The sequence below is a fragment of the Coenobita brevimanus genome, chromosome 33 (assembly GCF_032717465.1).
Source record: "Coenobita brevimanus isolate Jiangsu-jjx chromosome 33, ASM3271746v2, whole genome shotgun sequence".
NCBI classification, from domain to species: Eukaryota; Metazoa; Arthropoda; class Malacostraca; order Decapoda; family Coenobitidae; genus Coenobita; species Coenobita brevimanus.
Window position 1 is genome coordinate 6,449,644 of NC_136986.1, and position 17,040 is coordinate 6,466,683.

Sequence of the window (17,040 nt, forward strand, 5' to 3'; positions counted from 1 at the left end):
TGTGTGTGTGTGTGTGTGTGTACAGAGAGAGAGAGACATTATTTCATTACAGATTCTAGAGATCATCTGTGGGAATCGGTACCGATGGTTGGATCAGTGTTGGAAACTTGGCTACAAGGCAGTTGTTTTCCAATGCTGCTCACGGACAACTTAGCAGCAAATACCACCATAATCAAGGTATTTGGAAAGAATACGGTAATGGTTATTAAATAAGGCACAATAACTGGATGAGATCATTACTTTGATGTCTTAGTTCATTACCACAGCATTGGTCTTACAGATAGAATTGAGTTTTAACACTGAAAGTTACATTAAGTACTCAATAATACACAGAAAACTATTTATTCTTTTATCAAAGACATTACTATACTGTAAAAAATACCTTGATTATTAGGAAGGAGGTAAAGAGAGTTAGAATGATAAAGAAGAAAGTAGGGGAGTGGAAGGTAAAAATGGTAGATTGCTAGAAGAGAAGGTAGAAAAAGTGAACAGACTGAGAGAACACCGCAAGGAATTGTTAAACACAGGCAATGAAACAACTGCGAGTATAAGTGACTGTGGAGTAGTTAGGACGAGGAGGGAGATGAGGGAGGAAATGATCAGTAGGATGGAAGTGGTGGAAGCAATGAAGAAAGCCATAATGGGGAAACCCCAGGAATTGATGGAGTGTGTGGTGAAATGCTGAAGTATGGGGGAGAGATAGTAGTAAAGTGGATATGGAAGATGTGCAGACTGGCGTGGGTGGAAGGTAGTCTCAGAGGACTGAAAGTCAGGTACAATTATTCCCCTGTATAAAGGAAAATGGGAAAAAGAAGTGTGTGGTAATCTTAGTAGTATTTGTCTTCAAGGTGAAATAGGAAAATTATATTGCAGCATGCTTATTGACCGGGTTAGGTAAATAACAGAACAATAAGTTAGAGAAGAACAGGAAGGTTTTAGGAAGAAATGAAATTATATTGATCAGATATTCGTCCTATGACGAAAAGTTTCAACAAAGGGAAAGAAGTTGTATGACTTTCATGGATCTGGAGTAAACATATGACTGAGTGGATAGACTAGGAATGTGGACAATATTAAGAATATATGGAGTAAGTGGGAAGCTGTTGAATGCCGTGAAGAGTCTGTATGAGGGAGCTAATGCTTCAGTACGTATGGATGGTGAACTGGGCATATTTTTCTCTCTCAATGTTAGATTGAAACAAAGCTTTATTATGTATCCACGGTAGTTGAATCTGTATATGGACGGAGTTATACAAGAGATACAAGGTAGGGCAGTGGATGTTGGAGAGGTCCTAGTAAGAAAAGTCAGCGTTTGCAAACTTCCTGTTCTACTGTTTGGAAATAATACTGTATTGTTAAGTGCCGACGAAGGAGAAATACAAGGCTTGGTGACTGAGTTTCTAAGAATGTGTAAGAAACGGAACCAAAAGGTGAATGCAGGGAAGAGTAAAGTTGTGATCTTCGAAAGAAAAGAAGTCACTGAATGCACAGTGAGACTGAATGATGAGGAAATGGAAAATGTGAGATCATTAAAGTACTTGGGTAGTGTGATGAGTAAGGATGGAAATTTAGAGGATGAAGTCCACGAAAAGGAACAACAGGGAAGGAAGGTCCCTGATTCTTAGAAAACAGTGATACAGAATAGGGAAGTGGGCATGGAGGTAAAAAAAAAGCCTCTGTATGACAGAATTGTTATACCAAATCTAACGCATGGAAGTGAACCTTGAACCTTGTTGAAAGGGCACAAGTCAAGGGTGACAGCAGTGGAAATGAGTTATTTGAGAGAAGCATGTGGAATTACATGGAAAGACAGACTGACAAATGAGAAAGTGGAGGAACATTGTGGTGTGGATGTGGATGTGATAAAAAACGTTAGAAGAAATACACGGAGGTGGTTTGGTCATGTGGAGAAGATGGAGAGAGAGAGCCTGATAAGGAGAGTGTATGTGAGTAAAGGTGAGGGTTGGAAGAGGGAGGGGGAGACCAAGGATGAGATGAAGGGATGAAGTGGAGAGATATATGAGAGAGGAGGTTAGAGCTGAGGGAAGGCAACAAAATGGCCGGGAAACAGCGACATTGAATCGATTTGTTTGTTGCCTTCCTTTGCGGGATTGAGACGTCTGAGTATAGATAGATACAGTAGATAATTGGGAAGAAATTTTAAAGTAATGATATACTTTGCTTGCCGGCTTCTTAACCCTGTGAAAACTAATTTACTCTGCATCATTATATACTACTTTTTATTAGAGTATTGGTGATGTTGGAGCGGCACGGGGTGTGGGTGTGTTTGAGGTGGGTGTGGACGGCCATGACGCTAACGTGACGCAGGCACAGCTCTCCCCGGTGGTCATCCAGGCTCGTCGGGTAGGTCACTCTTACATTTGCTCAGGTGGGAAGGTCACTCTAACACGTCTGTTGTGGGGGGTAGGTCACTCTCACATAACTCTTGAGGGAGTCAGGTAGTATCTTATTACTAATGATGTGGGTTCGTGACTCTCACATTACTGCTTTGGGGGGTAGTTCACTCTCGCATTACTGATGAGGTGGGTAGGCAATTTTCACATTACTGGCAAGGCGTATAGGTCACTTTCACATTAGTGCAGAGGCGGGTAGGTCAGTCTCACTGCACTGCTGAGGTGGGTAGGTTATTCTCACAATAATGCTGAGGTGGGTTGGTCAATCTCATTACTGTTGAGGCAGTTAGGTCACACAGCTAACCTGTACCACTGTGACATCAGCAGCTGCGGCAGGTGTCGTGGTGCTTGATGGTGATGGTGGTGAGTGACGACCCAGCCTTCCTCACTGCCTTCGCCGATTGGTCCCTCAATGGCCGCCTCCTGGTGTGGTCGACGAGGCTTTTGGTAGTCACTCGCCTGCCCAGGAAAGACCTCGAGGCTCTACTCGTTTCCCACTGGACATTTTCCATGATGAACACCGTAGTTGTAAATGATGAAACCTCAGCATCTGAAAAACGGTAAATTATTCAGCAACCAAAAACGTACCTCTAATGCCAAAATCTTAATTTCTAGTTGTTTTGTAGGATGACATGTATTTGAAAGAGCCGTGTGCTTACCTTTTTTTTTAACTGTCATAAAAATAACATTCATTAAATCCTTTGCCAAGTTTATATTAATCTTGACCTTGTGTACTACACCCACACTTCTTCAACACTTAAATATTCTAATCTTTTCTAATCATTTGTCTCAGCTCACGCAACCCTTTTTAGCCTCCTGTGCCTCACAAAGAGTTTCTAACCAAAATCTTAAATAAATTGTCAGCGCTACCTGTCCTACAGTACCAATCTACAAAAAATGTAGATCTACTCAAGCCCCCTAAACAGGGCTTCAGTCACCATCGGTACCACTCCTGTTCATTATTATATATTATCTTCAACAGCTTCAGATTGTAGTTACCCAAGTATTACGCTCACTTCAGTACTAATCCCTAAACCTTGGGGATCTTACAAGACAAGCCCTTCATTAATTTATTTTTTTCTTGAAAGTAGGGTATGCCAACCAGTCACATCTGCATTATGACAGCACATTGAACTTTCAATTAAAGACCATATTATTCATTTGTCTTTCATCTTTCCATTGTAAGTATCCACAGGTCGGCTCTAGGTGAAGGAATTGTGGAGGTAGGAGGTGATGAAGGGAGGTAATTTGGGGAGTCAAGAAAGGATGTTTTCGTACGGGGGTGAGCTGGTAGTTACAGCCCACGCCCCGGCCTGGGAAAAAGAGGGAATCCATGCTCGCATACACTCATGCTCCCCCTTGCCCGACTTGTCCTTCACACTCCTCTCCACTGCCCCAGGCCACCGTCACTTGAGTGAATTATCACCCCTTCTAAGTTTGGCTAAATCAGCTAATTTACCCAGTTTTTCCTTTTTATTCAGAGTGACAGTGTGCATTACAGTGTGTTGGATGGGAGTGAGAAAAGAAATGCCAAGGTTTATTACACATGACTAACCATTACAATTGCTTTTACTGTTTCTGCGAGTGAGTTTTCTGAGTCGCACAAGATCACTTGAGCTATCCCTGTGGTCATGTCCATTTCTGATGCACATATTTCTTTAAGCAATTATTTGGCTAAGTTCTTATTGCACGAGAGGAACTGCACACAAAAAATGCTAGTTTACTATCACAACAAATCCAGTTTTCATGTATGATGCACTATATTGCAGCAATTCTTGTTTCTTAATGCAAGAAAAAGAAAATAAATGCTACAAGCCTGCAAACTGCTTCCTCTAAGCAATAATAAATACACGATAATATTCCCAAATTGAGGATCTATTCAAGATGCTTGGACACACTGCGTTTAAAAGACTGGATGTCATAGGCAGTAGGGAATACAGACAGAGGAAGACAGTTCTAGAGGTGACCTGCTGCACACATAAAGGACTGGCATTAACAGTTAACTCTTGCATTAGAGGGTTGGGCAGAAAAGGGATAGTAGTTTGCGTCTATACTAGTGCTACCTGCCTGCCACAGTGGTTGAGGGATGCAAGCAGATAATTCAAAGGGCCAATAACCATTGAATTAACAATAGAAATGAAACAAAGCTCCAACAGCACGGCAAAGAGATAGGGGTTTGAAGGGAGTCATTAAGAAGAGGAGAGTTAATGAGAAGAAAAGTCGTTGACTCCACCTTGCTGTACGTGGGGCGCCTTCCCACACATTAAAGTAGTGGTGTGCACAAGAGCAAATAAAACCCCTGTTTAAAGTCAACAACTGTGCAGGGGTAAAGAAGGTATAGAGTCAACATTGCTCACCTAATCACTTTGAAGCAGATTTTATAAAGGAAGGTAGTATGATATTTCTAAGATAAATCCTGAGAAAATGAAGCCCCAAGTATGTTCAAAGATGATGCAGGATTGAGTTGGGTATTGATAAAATTTAATTCAAGGATATTCCCATTGTACATTTTAATGGGTCAAAAGATGTAAGAACTGGGTTTTCGATGCATTAAAAACAAGATTACTTTTACCCGAATCAGAGATATGAGCCAAGACAGATATTAATTGTGCCATAGCCTCCTCTCTTGTTTCTTGAAGTAATTGTTGAGATGGCCGCTGGAGGAAGTAGATGGAAAGGTGAATACTAAAGTCATCAGCATATGAGTGACTAAGATTACATGTAAACCTTAGTGGGCCATTGATGAATAGAAGAGAGTTAGTGACAGGCCAGTGCCCTAAGGAACACCATTATTGATAGCTCGAGGAGAAGAACAGTGGCAGTCTACAACAGCAGCTATAGAGCGACTAGAGATAAGTCACAGATAGGACTGAAAACGTAACAGGGCCGTGAATTTTAGATTTATGGCAGACTCAACCGAAAGCCTTTGAAATGTCAAGTTCAATGTCAAATCTTTCACCGAAGTCCAGAAAGGAGGATGACCAAGAGTCTTAAAGGAAGGTGAAAAGATAGCCAGTGGAGCACCCCTGCCTGAGCCCCTAATGACAATCAGAGAATGTTATGATATGGGAGGTGCTTTATCATTTTTTTTTATTACAGAATAGTTTTAAACACTTACAAATACAGGATGTTACTGTAATTGCTTTAACAGCATGTATTTCAAAGGGTTTTGAGATTATTCTTAAACAAAAATTTGTTAAAGCATCTTCCCTGTCACAACCATCTTCCCGATCGTTAATATGGGTTCCGCCAGGGATTCTCCACTAGCGGTCTTCTCATCTACCCTTCAGACTCCTATTATTCCTCCGTTCGGAACTTTGGCAAAAGCTTTGCCATTGCACTTGACATCTCAAAGAATTTCGATCGTGTTTGGCACAAATCTTTAATTTCCAAACCGCCTTCTTAAGGTTTCTATCCCTCTACCTGTTCATTTATCTCTAGCTTCTTATCCGGTCGTCCTATAGCTGCTGCTATAGTCGGTCACCGTTTTCTCCTGGAGTTGTCAATAGTGGTGTTCCTCAGGGCTCTGTCCTATCACCAACTCTCTTTCTTTTGTTCATCGATGACCTAAGCTGTACATCTAACCCTATGCACTCATACGCTGATGACTCCACCCTCAACCTTTCCATTCACTTCCCACAGGGTTTATATCAACACTTACTTCAAGAAATAAGGGATGAGGCTATGACACACCTGATATCTGACTTGGATTATATTTCTGACTGGATGTAATCTTGTTGTTTTTAATACATCAAAAGCTCAGTTCTTACATCTATCAACCCGACAATATATTCCACAGGACTACCCTCAAATTTTCAACAATATCCAGCTTAATCCTGCACCATCTTAAAACATACTTGGAATTCATTCTCTCGGGATTTATCATGGAAAGAATGTATTACCTCTCTTGTAAAATCTGCTTCCAAGAGATTAGGTGTGCTAAACCGACTCCGTGCTTTCTTTATCCCTGCACAGTTGTTGACTTTATACACGGGTTTCATTCACCCCTTGTGTAAAGCACAACTCTCATGTGTGGGGAGGCTCCACATATACAACTCTTCTCAACATGGTAGAGTCAAAAGCTTTTAGTCTCATCAGCTCTCCTCTTTTTACTAGCTCCCTTCAACCTCTGTATTTTCGCTGTACTGTTGCACCTTTATCTCTTGTTTTATCGGTACTTCAATGGTCATTGCTCATCTAAACTGTCTGCTTGCATCCCTCAACCACTACGGCGGGCGCATAGAACCTGCTGAGCAACAAATTCTCATCCCTTTTCTGTCCAACTCTCTACTGTAAGAGTTAACGCTGCAATATTTAGGTGGCAAATATACACGTACACTTTTGAGCAATAGTATCTGCCAACCCTCTAAACCTTCCAACAAGTCCAAGGAAATCGTAGCCGGAGTTCCACACTGAATAAACACCTGCTGTCCAGTGCTGAGTTGGTAGTTCAAAGCTTTATTGGATTGAAGAAAGAACAATGCACAATGATATTATTACTTGTGCAGTCTATATGATCATTATATTTTCATTATAATTTGTCCCAGATTTTTTCCTTTTGCATTGTATTTCACACAGCTAAGTGGCACAACAACTGTTTTGCGGTTATACTTCCTTTCTATGACACTTTTCATGACCAGCAACATATCATAGTGCTGATATCTAGATGTAGCTTAGCATTCGATATGGAGAGATTATAATATTTGCCCAAGTAAAAATGAACAGTATAGAGTAAGTGGCCTTTATCCCGTGAGAAACCCTGAATACTACTTTGTTTCGGCGAGATAAAAACAGTGGAGAGTATATAGAATCAATGGCTGATGAGTCACCGTAGTAAGCAATTAACTGGACAAGATATATTACTTGAAAACATCCAAGACAGATAAAACGGCCCTGCAGTATATGATGAAGAGTATACACGGAAATAACTTCATACATTATTGTTTTCGTTCATTCCTGCTACAGCCAGAAAATTTAATTAACGAGAAAATTTTTAGTCTTAGGGGTTAGTTATACTTTCCTTAACGAATGGGTTAGATTATAGCTTCGATAAGATACAAGAGTTCTTCTAAAGACTACGTGAAACTCTCCCTTCATTAGCTATAAGAAATGATAAATTACACCCTTGAACTGTCGAATGAATAAAGATAATTGATTCTATCTGAAAACTATAAACGTATTGTGCAGGTACAGCATGTTGGTTCACTTGCCGTATAGTCCTGACGGTGCCCGGGTGCTGCAAGTGGCTTCCTGGACCCCCACATCAGGTCTACGCTGTCTCACACCTCCCACCCTTTTCCCGGCGAAATACACCAAGTAATGTGTACAGATTACAGGCCATTTCAGAACTGGAGTGTCTTATGTACTCTGCTGAAATTACTGGGCATTACAAAACTGGAAACATATAAGTCATGTATCTAGATTACTCACGAGTATACACTGGACTATACCCATTTCATTCTAACCTGGCTTAAAACTGTCATCTCTTCGTCTTGAATGGGTTTAACTAGAGATTAACACTAGAGTATGGTGCTAGTCATGAGAAAGTGTTATGGAAATGAAGTTGACACAGCTTTGAATTTTTCTGCATCTGAGGTATGTGAAATATGTTGTGAAAGGTTGAAAATCTAGTGTAAATTAGTGTAAAACAGGTATAATTTGTAGCTGACACTATGCATGTTATAGCTAATGTAATCAAAGAGAACATCGAGCTGAGAAACAGTTACATTAATCCTGTAATAGATAAAAATGTGTCATACAGTACCTATACTTGCTTTGAATTACACGCAGTAGCCTTTATTCCTACAGGATTATCATATGCTGAAAAAGAGTCACTTCCACCTAATGTTTCACTGTAATTTCTGTGCGTTCAGAATATTTCGTTATTTTTGGCAGTTTCTATGGCGCGACGATAAATGTGACGGCGTTTACATGTGAACCCTTCTGGCAAGAGTCCATCGATGGCAACACCACCACGTACTCAGGCACTGACTACAACCAGCTGGTTGCAGTTGCCCAGGCCTTGAACTTTAGTTTCCGTGTCCTTCCTTCACGCAGTTGGAAAGAGGTGCGTATTATATACTTCTCTAAATTCAATCTTTTGCTGTTATTATCTGTTACTGTTATAAAGTAATTAATATGAATATTACATTCGAATATAATATCAGCATCGTTTTGCAGTATTTCGTAGCCCTTTCTCTTATGTCAGCGATTATTTAAAATGCAGTCTCTATAGAAACTACATTGTTTTGCACTAATTTAATATTCAGAAAGTATTCACTGCAAGGGTTTGGATTTGATCTCATTTTGGCTGCTACTGCCAGAAACCTAATTTCAAATAACATGTCATCTCTTTTAAATTAAGGTGTTATTCAAACTCAGCACCAGCATATCAGTGTTCTACAGTATCATGCTAGATGAAATGTGCAATCATATTACCATCTTGCTTAAGTTATTCTAATTAGGAACGACAGCTGACGTATGTGGAAATGTTCCTGACTCGTCTGGTTCCCTTTCATATATTGATGTCCCCTATATTAGGTTGTGCCTCGACTGACAGTCACCAGGTGATGAGTGCAGGTATGTAATGTAGAAATGCATTACATATCTGCAGTCGATGGTGTTCTCATGGTCGTGGCTTTTTTACCATTAGTGTAGGTCTAGTTATTTGTCTCTTAGGATTTAGTATTGGTTAGCGATTTGTCTGTTAGGTGATTAGTTTTAGGGTATTTAGATTAGGCATTTTAGTTTATAAGTAATATAAGGTTAAAAAAAAATGATAATAAAAATACAAATACAAAAAATAATAAAATAAAAACTATTATAATATGTACGGGTGCATGAAAGTGTGTATGTTCCCACGTATGGATGTGTGTGTGTACATATATATATATATATATATATATATATATATATATATATATATATATATATAATTTTGCCTTAATGACCAGGGGCTCCGGCCCCAATGGTCGATAGGCAAAACAAATAAATAAAGTAATCATACTGAAACAGTACTTTAACCTCTCCACTGCGCTCAGTGGTGATCGATGTCGATCAGAAACGTACAGTACAAACTATCGCTGGCATCGGTCTCGTCAGTGCCACCTAAAACTGCATGATAAACCCCAGAGATATCCTATTTGGTGTCTTATGAACCCCCAGTATGTACATAGATAATTTCAACCATAGTGCACCACTGTTTGTGAATGACGTCGTTTTTTCTTGTTTGATGTGCACCGATGGGTTTCTTTCGACTCTCCTTTGATATATATCTCATTATTTACAGGATGTTGTTAAATGTCTTATTATTTACAGGATATCAGATTTATTTAAAAAAAAAAAACTTAGGTACCGAAAGCAATAATTTGTGTTTCATCTTGACTATTCACTAACTGGTAAAACTAGAAATTAAAAAGAAAATTGTCATAGCTCGTCCATTATCCCTGGACAGTTTGCTGACTTTGACCAAAGGATAATTTTGACTCCGTAAGGAGTTCTCTCTCTCTCTCTCTCTCTCTCTCTCTCTCTCTCTCTCTCTCTCTCTCTCTCTCGTATTCAAAACAAAGTGGTGGTAAAGGAATAACTTCCCGCCGCCACCCCTCTGCTTCTTTGTGGCATTGTGTTTCTCGCACTTCAACTGAAGCGTTGCATATCCTGCTATATTTTACTGACATTTCAAAGATCATTACTCTTCTGAAGTGAATGCCTCTGTCCCTCCCCAGTTACGGAAGCCATATAGCATTCGACAGGCAGGGAACCCTTGTCCCCTTTCCTGTCCAGCTCTTGCTTGCAAGAGTTACCTGGTATTCTCAGTCCTCATGTATACATATAATCAAATTAGGAACTGTCGTCATTCTGTATTTCATAATGCCTATGATCTCTAAACTTTTAAACAATGTGTTCGATCCAGATATCTCGAAATAAACGTGATGATTTTTTTTTTTTTTTTTTAGTTCTTCCTAGGAAGAGCAGTACAGTATTATACTTGGAACCTTTGGTTCGTACTTTATTATGCACTAAAATGATCAGTTTCTTTCGAATTAGGAAGGGCATCTTGCTGGTAAGCTTTAAGGAATGCTACATCATAACTTTTAGTTCAAAACATTTCCCTGAAAGAGTTTATGGTAAAAATGACACACTAGAGAAAAACATCAACTGGGCTTTCATTTTTTTTTATTTTAATGTTATATTTACTTGCAGGTAACAGATCAGGTGCAGATTCGTAAATCATTCATGGCAACTGTGGTATATGGTGTTATTCCTCAAGAACTAGAGAGGTGAGATTCTAAGCTAAGAGTAACCTTTGCTCTGCAGTGTTCATTGTTTTTATTGATAATCCGGTAGAATTGCAGATAGTTTTATGCAGCAAAGTAAAGCTATACATCGTGAAAAGATAGAAATAGCCTAATTTGAAATTGCTTAGTGTCTTATTAATTATAAATAATGTAAGTGATAAGGAAAATAATATTTGAATTTTGTTTTACTGGCTTAATTGAGGTAACTAGAAAATGAACCTGTCAGTGCACAGAAGTCAGGAGCATTCTTCTACTGACTGCCTACATATGTGGAATTGAAGTCTGCACATATTTCCTTCTTTTGCTTGTTCACAATAAATACACTTCTTTTGGTTCACTTATGTTACTGTGCAACATTAGTAAGCCTAAGAAAGTCCATCCCATAATGAAGGGGTTAGAAACTGGCTCAGTTAACTCATCCTTTAAAAAGAATCTCATTTCAGCAGATGAAGAAAAATGTCAGTACCATCATGTTATATGCCGGCAGTGCGTTCAAGAAGGACTATACTGTATATTCATCTATGAGGAAAATATATTTCGTGTGCCTAATTCTTGGTTATTTTCGTCTTCCCAACATAATAAACAGAACTGGGAAGGATAGATGGATGGGAAGATGATGATGGACTTGTAAATAATATACCATAGCTTCTGTAGTCTGACAATGTTCGATGGTAAAGGAAATGATCTGGAGGGTATGCATGGAGCAAGCTGGAAAAAAAAAAAATATATATATATATATATATATATATATATATATATATATATATATATATATATATATATAACAGTAATATTCCGGTACTAGCTGTTCCCAGATGGGACTTCAGTTTCAGCTGTAATAATAATAATAATAATAATAAAATTAGCGATAACGATGCTGGTATTGTTTTCAATCTGTCCGTCTTTCTGCCCCTCAGTCCGTGTTTCTGTTGGCACGATAACTTCGTAACAATTCAAGATATTACAAAAGTTTACAGGTCTGTAGTACTCGTAGATAAAAAAAAAATCGATCACGATTTCGAAATTGGTGAAAGTAGGTCAAACTCTATGTGTCTGTTTCCATGATAAATTCGCAACTGCTCAAGATATCATCACAAAATTTTACAGTTGAGTAGAAGGGATGAAAATATCCTACAAGTTTGAAATTGGTGAAAATAGGTATGTGCGTCTGTAAACACGATATCTTCGCAACGCAACCGCTCAGGTTATCATCACAGAATTTTGCAGGTATGTAATAGGGATGAAAATCTTCTACGAGTTCGAAATTGGTGAAAGTAGGTCAAGGTCTGTGTGTCTGTTACCATGAAAACTTTGCAACCGTTCAAGATATTACCACGAAATTTTTCAGGTGTGTAGCAGGGATGAAAATTTACGAGTTCGAAATTGGTGAAAGTAGGCCAAGGTCATATTCCGAGCCGCGCTAGGTATGTATCGGCTCGCAGCTGGTGTGATTCCCCCGTTAGGAGGGCCTCTAGTTATCGCCCACCTTACGAGGCAGAGAAATAATGTTTTTCCCTGCCTCAGTGTGTGTGTGTGTGTGTGTGTGTGTGTGTGTGTGTGTGTGTGTGTGTGTGTGTGTGTGTGTTCCCATTATATCTCATAAACGGCTTGAGCTATCAACATGAAACCTTCAGGGCCTCAAGATATGGCCAATATCTTGGCCGAGTTCGAGAGTGGGCACTCGGGGTCAATGACATGGTCACCAAAAAGGCTGCCAAAGTTGAACTACTTTTTATCACCCTCCTTTAGCACCATAATATCTCTTGAACGGCTTGAGCGATTAAACCTTCAGGGTATCAAGATATGGTCAAAATCTTGGACGAGTTCGAAAATGGTCACTCTGGGTCAAGGTTTAGGTCAGAAACATGGCTGCCAAAAATCAAGAATTATTTATAGCCCGCCTTTGGCACAATCATTTCTCATAAACGTCTTGAGCTAACAAAATCAAACCTTCAGCATATCAAGATATGGCCAAAATTTTGGACTTGGCCAACAACATATTCTGGTGGGCGATTCGCATTCGTATTCCGAATGCTTTACTTTCATTCTTAATTATTATTATTGTTATATTATTATTATTATTATTATTATTATTACCCGAGACCAATTTCCCTCCTATGGCTGGATGTAACAAATGGCTATAACATCTACAAACGTGGCCTCTTTATTTCCAACAATGTTTCCAGATGGGATTTGACTTTCTCCTTTGATCAAAGTGCTGCTAAATTCGCCATGGCCACGCCGGTCATAACACCCAGTTGGCTGAGCTTCTACTACCCTTTGAGTGGCCAAGTGTGGATCGGTGTCTTGGCTTGTGCGCTGACTGTCAGCTTCACACTTGTCAAGGTAAACATGCAAGTGGTCAGTCACGGCAGCATCCAGTATTAGTAATAACAGGCAGCAGAAAACGGTTCCCTTTGTTATTATTATTATTATTATTATTATTATTGTTGTTGTTGTTGTTGTTCTTGTTGTTTATCAACATAATTTAGTTATGGGACTTTCTCAATTAGCAGCCCGGGGCCGTCTTCCAGCGTTAGTCACACGCGTAAATATATTTCCATAAGGCAGGTGCTTCTGTTCACCTCTTTCAGGATTTTTACACAAATGTGCTTTACTCTAGCGAAACACAATATGGTTCTTTGTTTTAGCAAAGGCCAGTATGGTGCCCACATTTGTCTATTGCCATTGTTCTTCATTGTTTTATACTCAACGAGGACAATGATGCATTTAACCCTCTCATGGTCGCGTTTTCTTGTTCTTTTCTTTTATATAACATGACCCAACAGTATATGACTTTTATTTAGGTGAATGTCAATGGAGACAGTTGATTATTCTGGTACCATGAACACTCCCTTGGTCAGGTTAATTCTATTATCTTTTCCAGTTAACTCCAGACGACAGGTTCAAGTGAGTGTTTAACATGAGGCTCACGGGTGATAATCAGTATGAGCGATAAAGAAATATAATGGAAAATATTAGTTTCATTTTACAGCTATAAGTACAAAGACTCTTCTTCGACGATGTTAGATTCATGCAATAAGAAATAAAAGAATATAAATTGCTGTATTTATACAATTTATCCTTAAACACTTTTGCTGGAATTTATATTTATGGTACAGGTGAGTAAAAAATGGGTTTGCATTGTTACTTCCACCTCGAGCCTGTAGTACAGCCACCACTGTCATGTATGTGCTAGGCTACTTAACACTTATTGATTTCTTGAGACCATAGCTTGGAAGTGTTAATTAATTCTCCTTTTATACACTTTTATTTTGGTCTGCCTATTTTGGCGAAGAACTTGAGCCATTCCTAATCAAATGAACTTTAAAAAAATGAATAATACATCGTACCTTCACTATAGGCCTAACAATATCTGACTATTCCAAAACATTTTCAATATTTTAGAGCGTGCTATATGTAGCCGAAAAGTTACATTATGAAAAGCAGAAAAAGATCAAAATTACTTTACGAAACTGGATAGGCTATACGAAGCAGCTCCACAAAAAAATGGCGCGAATGACCTCATCAGAATTGTGTCTTCCTGACGGTAGCAGATGCGTGAAGGTGCACTTTCTTTTATGACTGGTATTATCAAAACCATTCACTGTCCGAAACATCACTGCTTGCCCCGTGACACAATAAACAGCTACGCACTCATATCATTGTATATGTATATCATAGTATATGTATGTTTTACAGATTACAAAGAGAAAAACATGGCAAGCGCGGCATGGAGTGCTGAGTACTGGCTTGGTGGTGCTGGAGTCTGTGGGCACCCTGTTGGGCCAGGGACTGTACGGACGCCTCTCAACCAGCCAGTCCAACCACATCCTGGTCGGCACTTGGTTGTTCTTCGGTGTAGTGGTGGGCACAGCATATCGAGCCAGCCTCATCACTTCCCTCACCCTCCCAAGGCCGCCACCCAGACCAGAGACAGTTGAGGAGCTAGTCAAAGTAGTTGACAGGTGAGATATCGAAGAACAAACGTTTGGATGCAAAGGTATTGAATGAAATTGAAATGTAAGTTAATGCTGGGCCCTTTGGTTATTCATCACTGCTCCATCACTGCGTCAGAGTTCTTAAAGTCTCAGTTTTATTTTTCTCCTCATTCACCAACGCATCACACAGTGAGTTAGTTTTCCCCCAGCAGCTGGTGTTTCATTCAAATCCTTTGATACGTTACTTTCAGACATGATTGTTCAAAAACAGGGCAACACTGAAAGAATCAATCAATGGTGTTCTCAAGTACCATGTAATACACCATCCACATGACCATACTTGAAATATTCCATCCCTCAGTATTTATCTCCGGCTTTATTATATTTTTTTCTTTACTTTTGTGCTCTCCACTCTCGTAACCTTATTCACTTCCACATACATTGTTCTCCAGAGACTTCACTGTCACAGTCTTCCGTTTATACTTCCTCCACTGTCTGCCTTAATACATGGACTGGATCCGCACATCCTGTGGCACCTTGGAAATTATTTAGTTCACTGCTTATCGTATATTCAGGCAGTTGTGTAACTTTATTATTATTATTATTCCTATACTGCAATAGATTAAATTCAAGGAATGTGTTGTAATAAAAGGTATAGAGAAAGACCGAATGAAAACACTCTAGCTCTTTCAATTTGACTTGCCTTAGTTTTATTAGATTTCAATTGTATCTTATTTCACGAAACTCAGTGGCAGGAAGAGACAATACTGTACCTCACTTTCTTTCCATAGCAATTCTTCGTGACTAGCGTCATATTTTGGTGTTTAATTATTGTCACAAGTTGGTATTCGAGATGCAAATATGACAATTTTATGCTAATTTTAAAGTTTAAAAAAATAAATAAAAGCATCTTGAAGTTAAGTTTGGTGTTGTGTTAGTCTAGGGGCCTTAGTAGTAATACTAATTAAACAATTTTTCTTTGCACATGTTACAGGGTGACAATAAGATCTTCTAATGGTACATACAAGAAGTTCTTTTTAAACTCTGAATCAAGTGCCTACAGAGAACTTGGGAGCATGATAGTCGGGGTAGATATTATGGACGGACTCAACGCAGCTCTGAAGACGAAGTGAGTTGGTTTTACTTACAGTGATACTTTTTATTCTTTTTAATAAATTCATACACCAAATTACTGGTGTCCTTGATTCATAAAAATCTAACAGTTGGTCTTGAAGAGCTGTAGGTTGAAGTATGGGAGGAAACAACTCTGCGGAAGCAAGCTGCAAAGAGATGCAGTTCAGGGAGTAAAAGATTTCTGGTAGGCGGAAGTACTGCAATATGGCAGTGTGACATTCAACTCATGAGTGCTACCAGATGCCCATGTAGCAGAGGGGAAGGCATGGAGAGGTGGCACAATGGGTGCAACTTCGTCTGAGAATTTCCCATACAACTATCTGTAAAATATTAGAAGGGAGACAATATTCCTTCTTACCAGTGATATCAGGGTTACTGGTAATTGTGACAGCTTTTTTCTGAATTTTATCTAGTTGTTTTAGTGCAACCTTTCCACATCCATTCCACAAGGGTGAGCAATATTCCAGCTGAGAGCACACATGACTCTTATAAACTATAGAAAACTGCTCATCAGTGAAGACGCAACGAACTCTGTACAATAATCCAAGTTTCTCTGAGCAAATGATCTGACATGAGAGGTCCAACTGAGGTTATTGCTAGGTGAAACACCGAGAATTTCAATACTTTTGGAGATAGAAATATTAGTAGCATTGAAGATTAAAAAGGAATCTTGCAATATCTGTGTATTAGTAAACTGTAAATATTTGGTTTTGGTAGCATTAAGTGAGACAAGGTTATTTTGTCCCCATTCAGTGATCCTAGATAAGTCTTGGTTTATGGAGATGGCTGTACTCAGTTGTTAGACATAATAAACTTTGTGAATGGGTCTTTAAGTGTGAATGAACTGTGAAGTGTTGAGTCATGTACGTATGAATGACATGAATTAGGAATAGGTTTCGAGCCAGAACTGATCCTTGTCACACACCATTGGTCATTGAGGAATATTTGAATATACGTCACCTACTTTTACTCTTATACTTCTGTCACTGAGATGTGACGAAATCAGAGGAACAAAAGATGTTAGTCCATCGCAAGGGAGTTTGCATAACATGGATTGTTGCCACACTTTGTCAAATGCTTTAGAAATATCAAAAGCTTTTTGCATCAGTTTCTCCATGTTGGTCAACTGATTTGTGGATGGTGTGAGTCAGGAGACTGAGTATATCATTAATAGCTCTTTCGTGGCGAAAATCATACTGCCTATCACTAACTTGGTTGTTGAATTCAATATATTTAACTCTGCATTTATTCAAT

At 39.0% G+C, this 17,040-nt stretch overlaps 1 protein-coding gene across 1 annotated transcript; it reads left to right on the plus strand.

The window, feature by feature from the left end:
• Positions 1 to 874: 874 nt before the first annotated feature.
• LOC145395777 (ionotropic receptor 93a-like) lies at positions 875 to 15,785 on the plus strand. Its single transcript, XM_080269314.1, has 9 exons — positions 875 to 889; positions 2,248 to 2,364; positions 2,742 to 2,974; positions 7,602 to 7,730; positions 8,310 to 8,481; positions 10,617 to 10,693; positions 12,898 to 13,072; positions 14,414 to 14,679; positions 15,647 to 15,785. Exons 1-9 carry the CDS (start codon positions 875 to 877, stop codon positions 15,783 to 15,785), a joined length of 1,323 nt encoding a protein of 440 aa, XP_080125440.1.
• The last annotated feature ends 1,255 nt before the right edge of the window (positions 15,786 to 17,040 follow it).

What these genes read in the sequence shown, in the direction of transcription:
- LOC145395777 (XM_080269314.1), top strand. An exon ending in ACCTCAGCATCTGAAAAACG is followed by an intron (nt 2,975 to 7,601) that starts GTAAATTATTCA and finishes CGTATTGTGCAG; the next exon opens with GTACAGCATGTTGGTTCACT. An exon ending in CTAGTCAAAGTAGTTGACAG is followed by an intron (nt 14,680 to 15,646) that starts GTGAGATATCGA and finishes CACATGTTACAG; the next exon opens with GGTGACAATAAGATCTTCTA.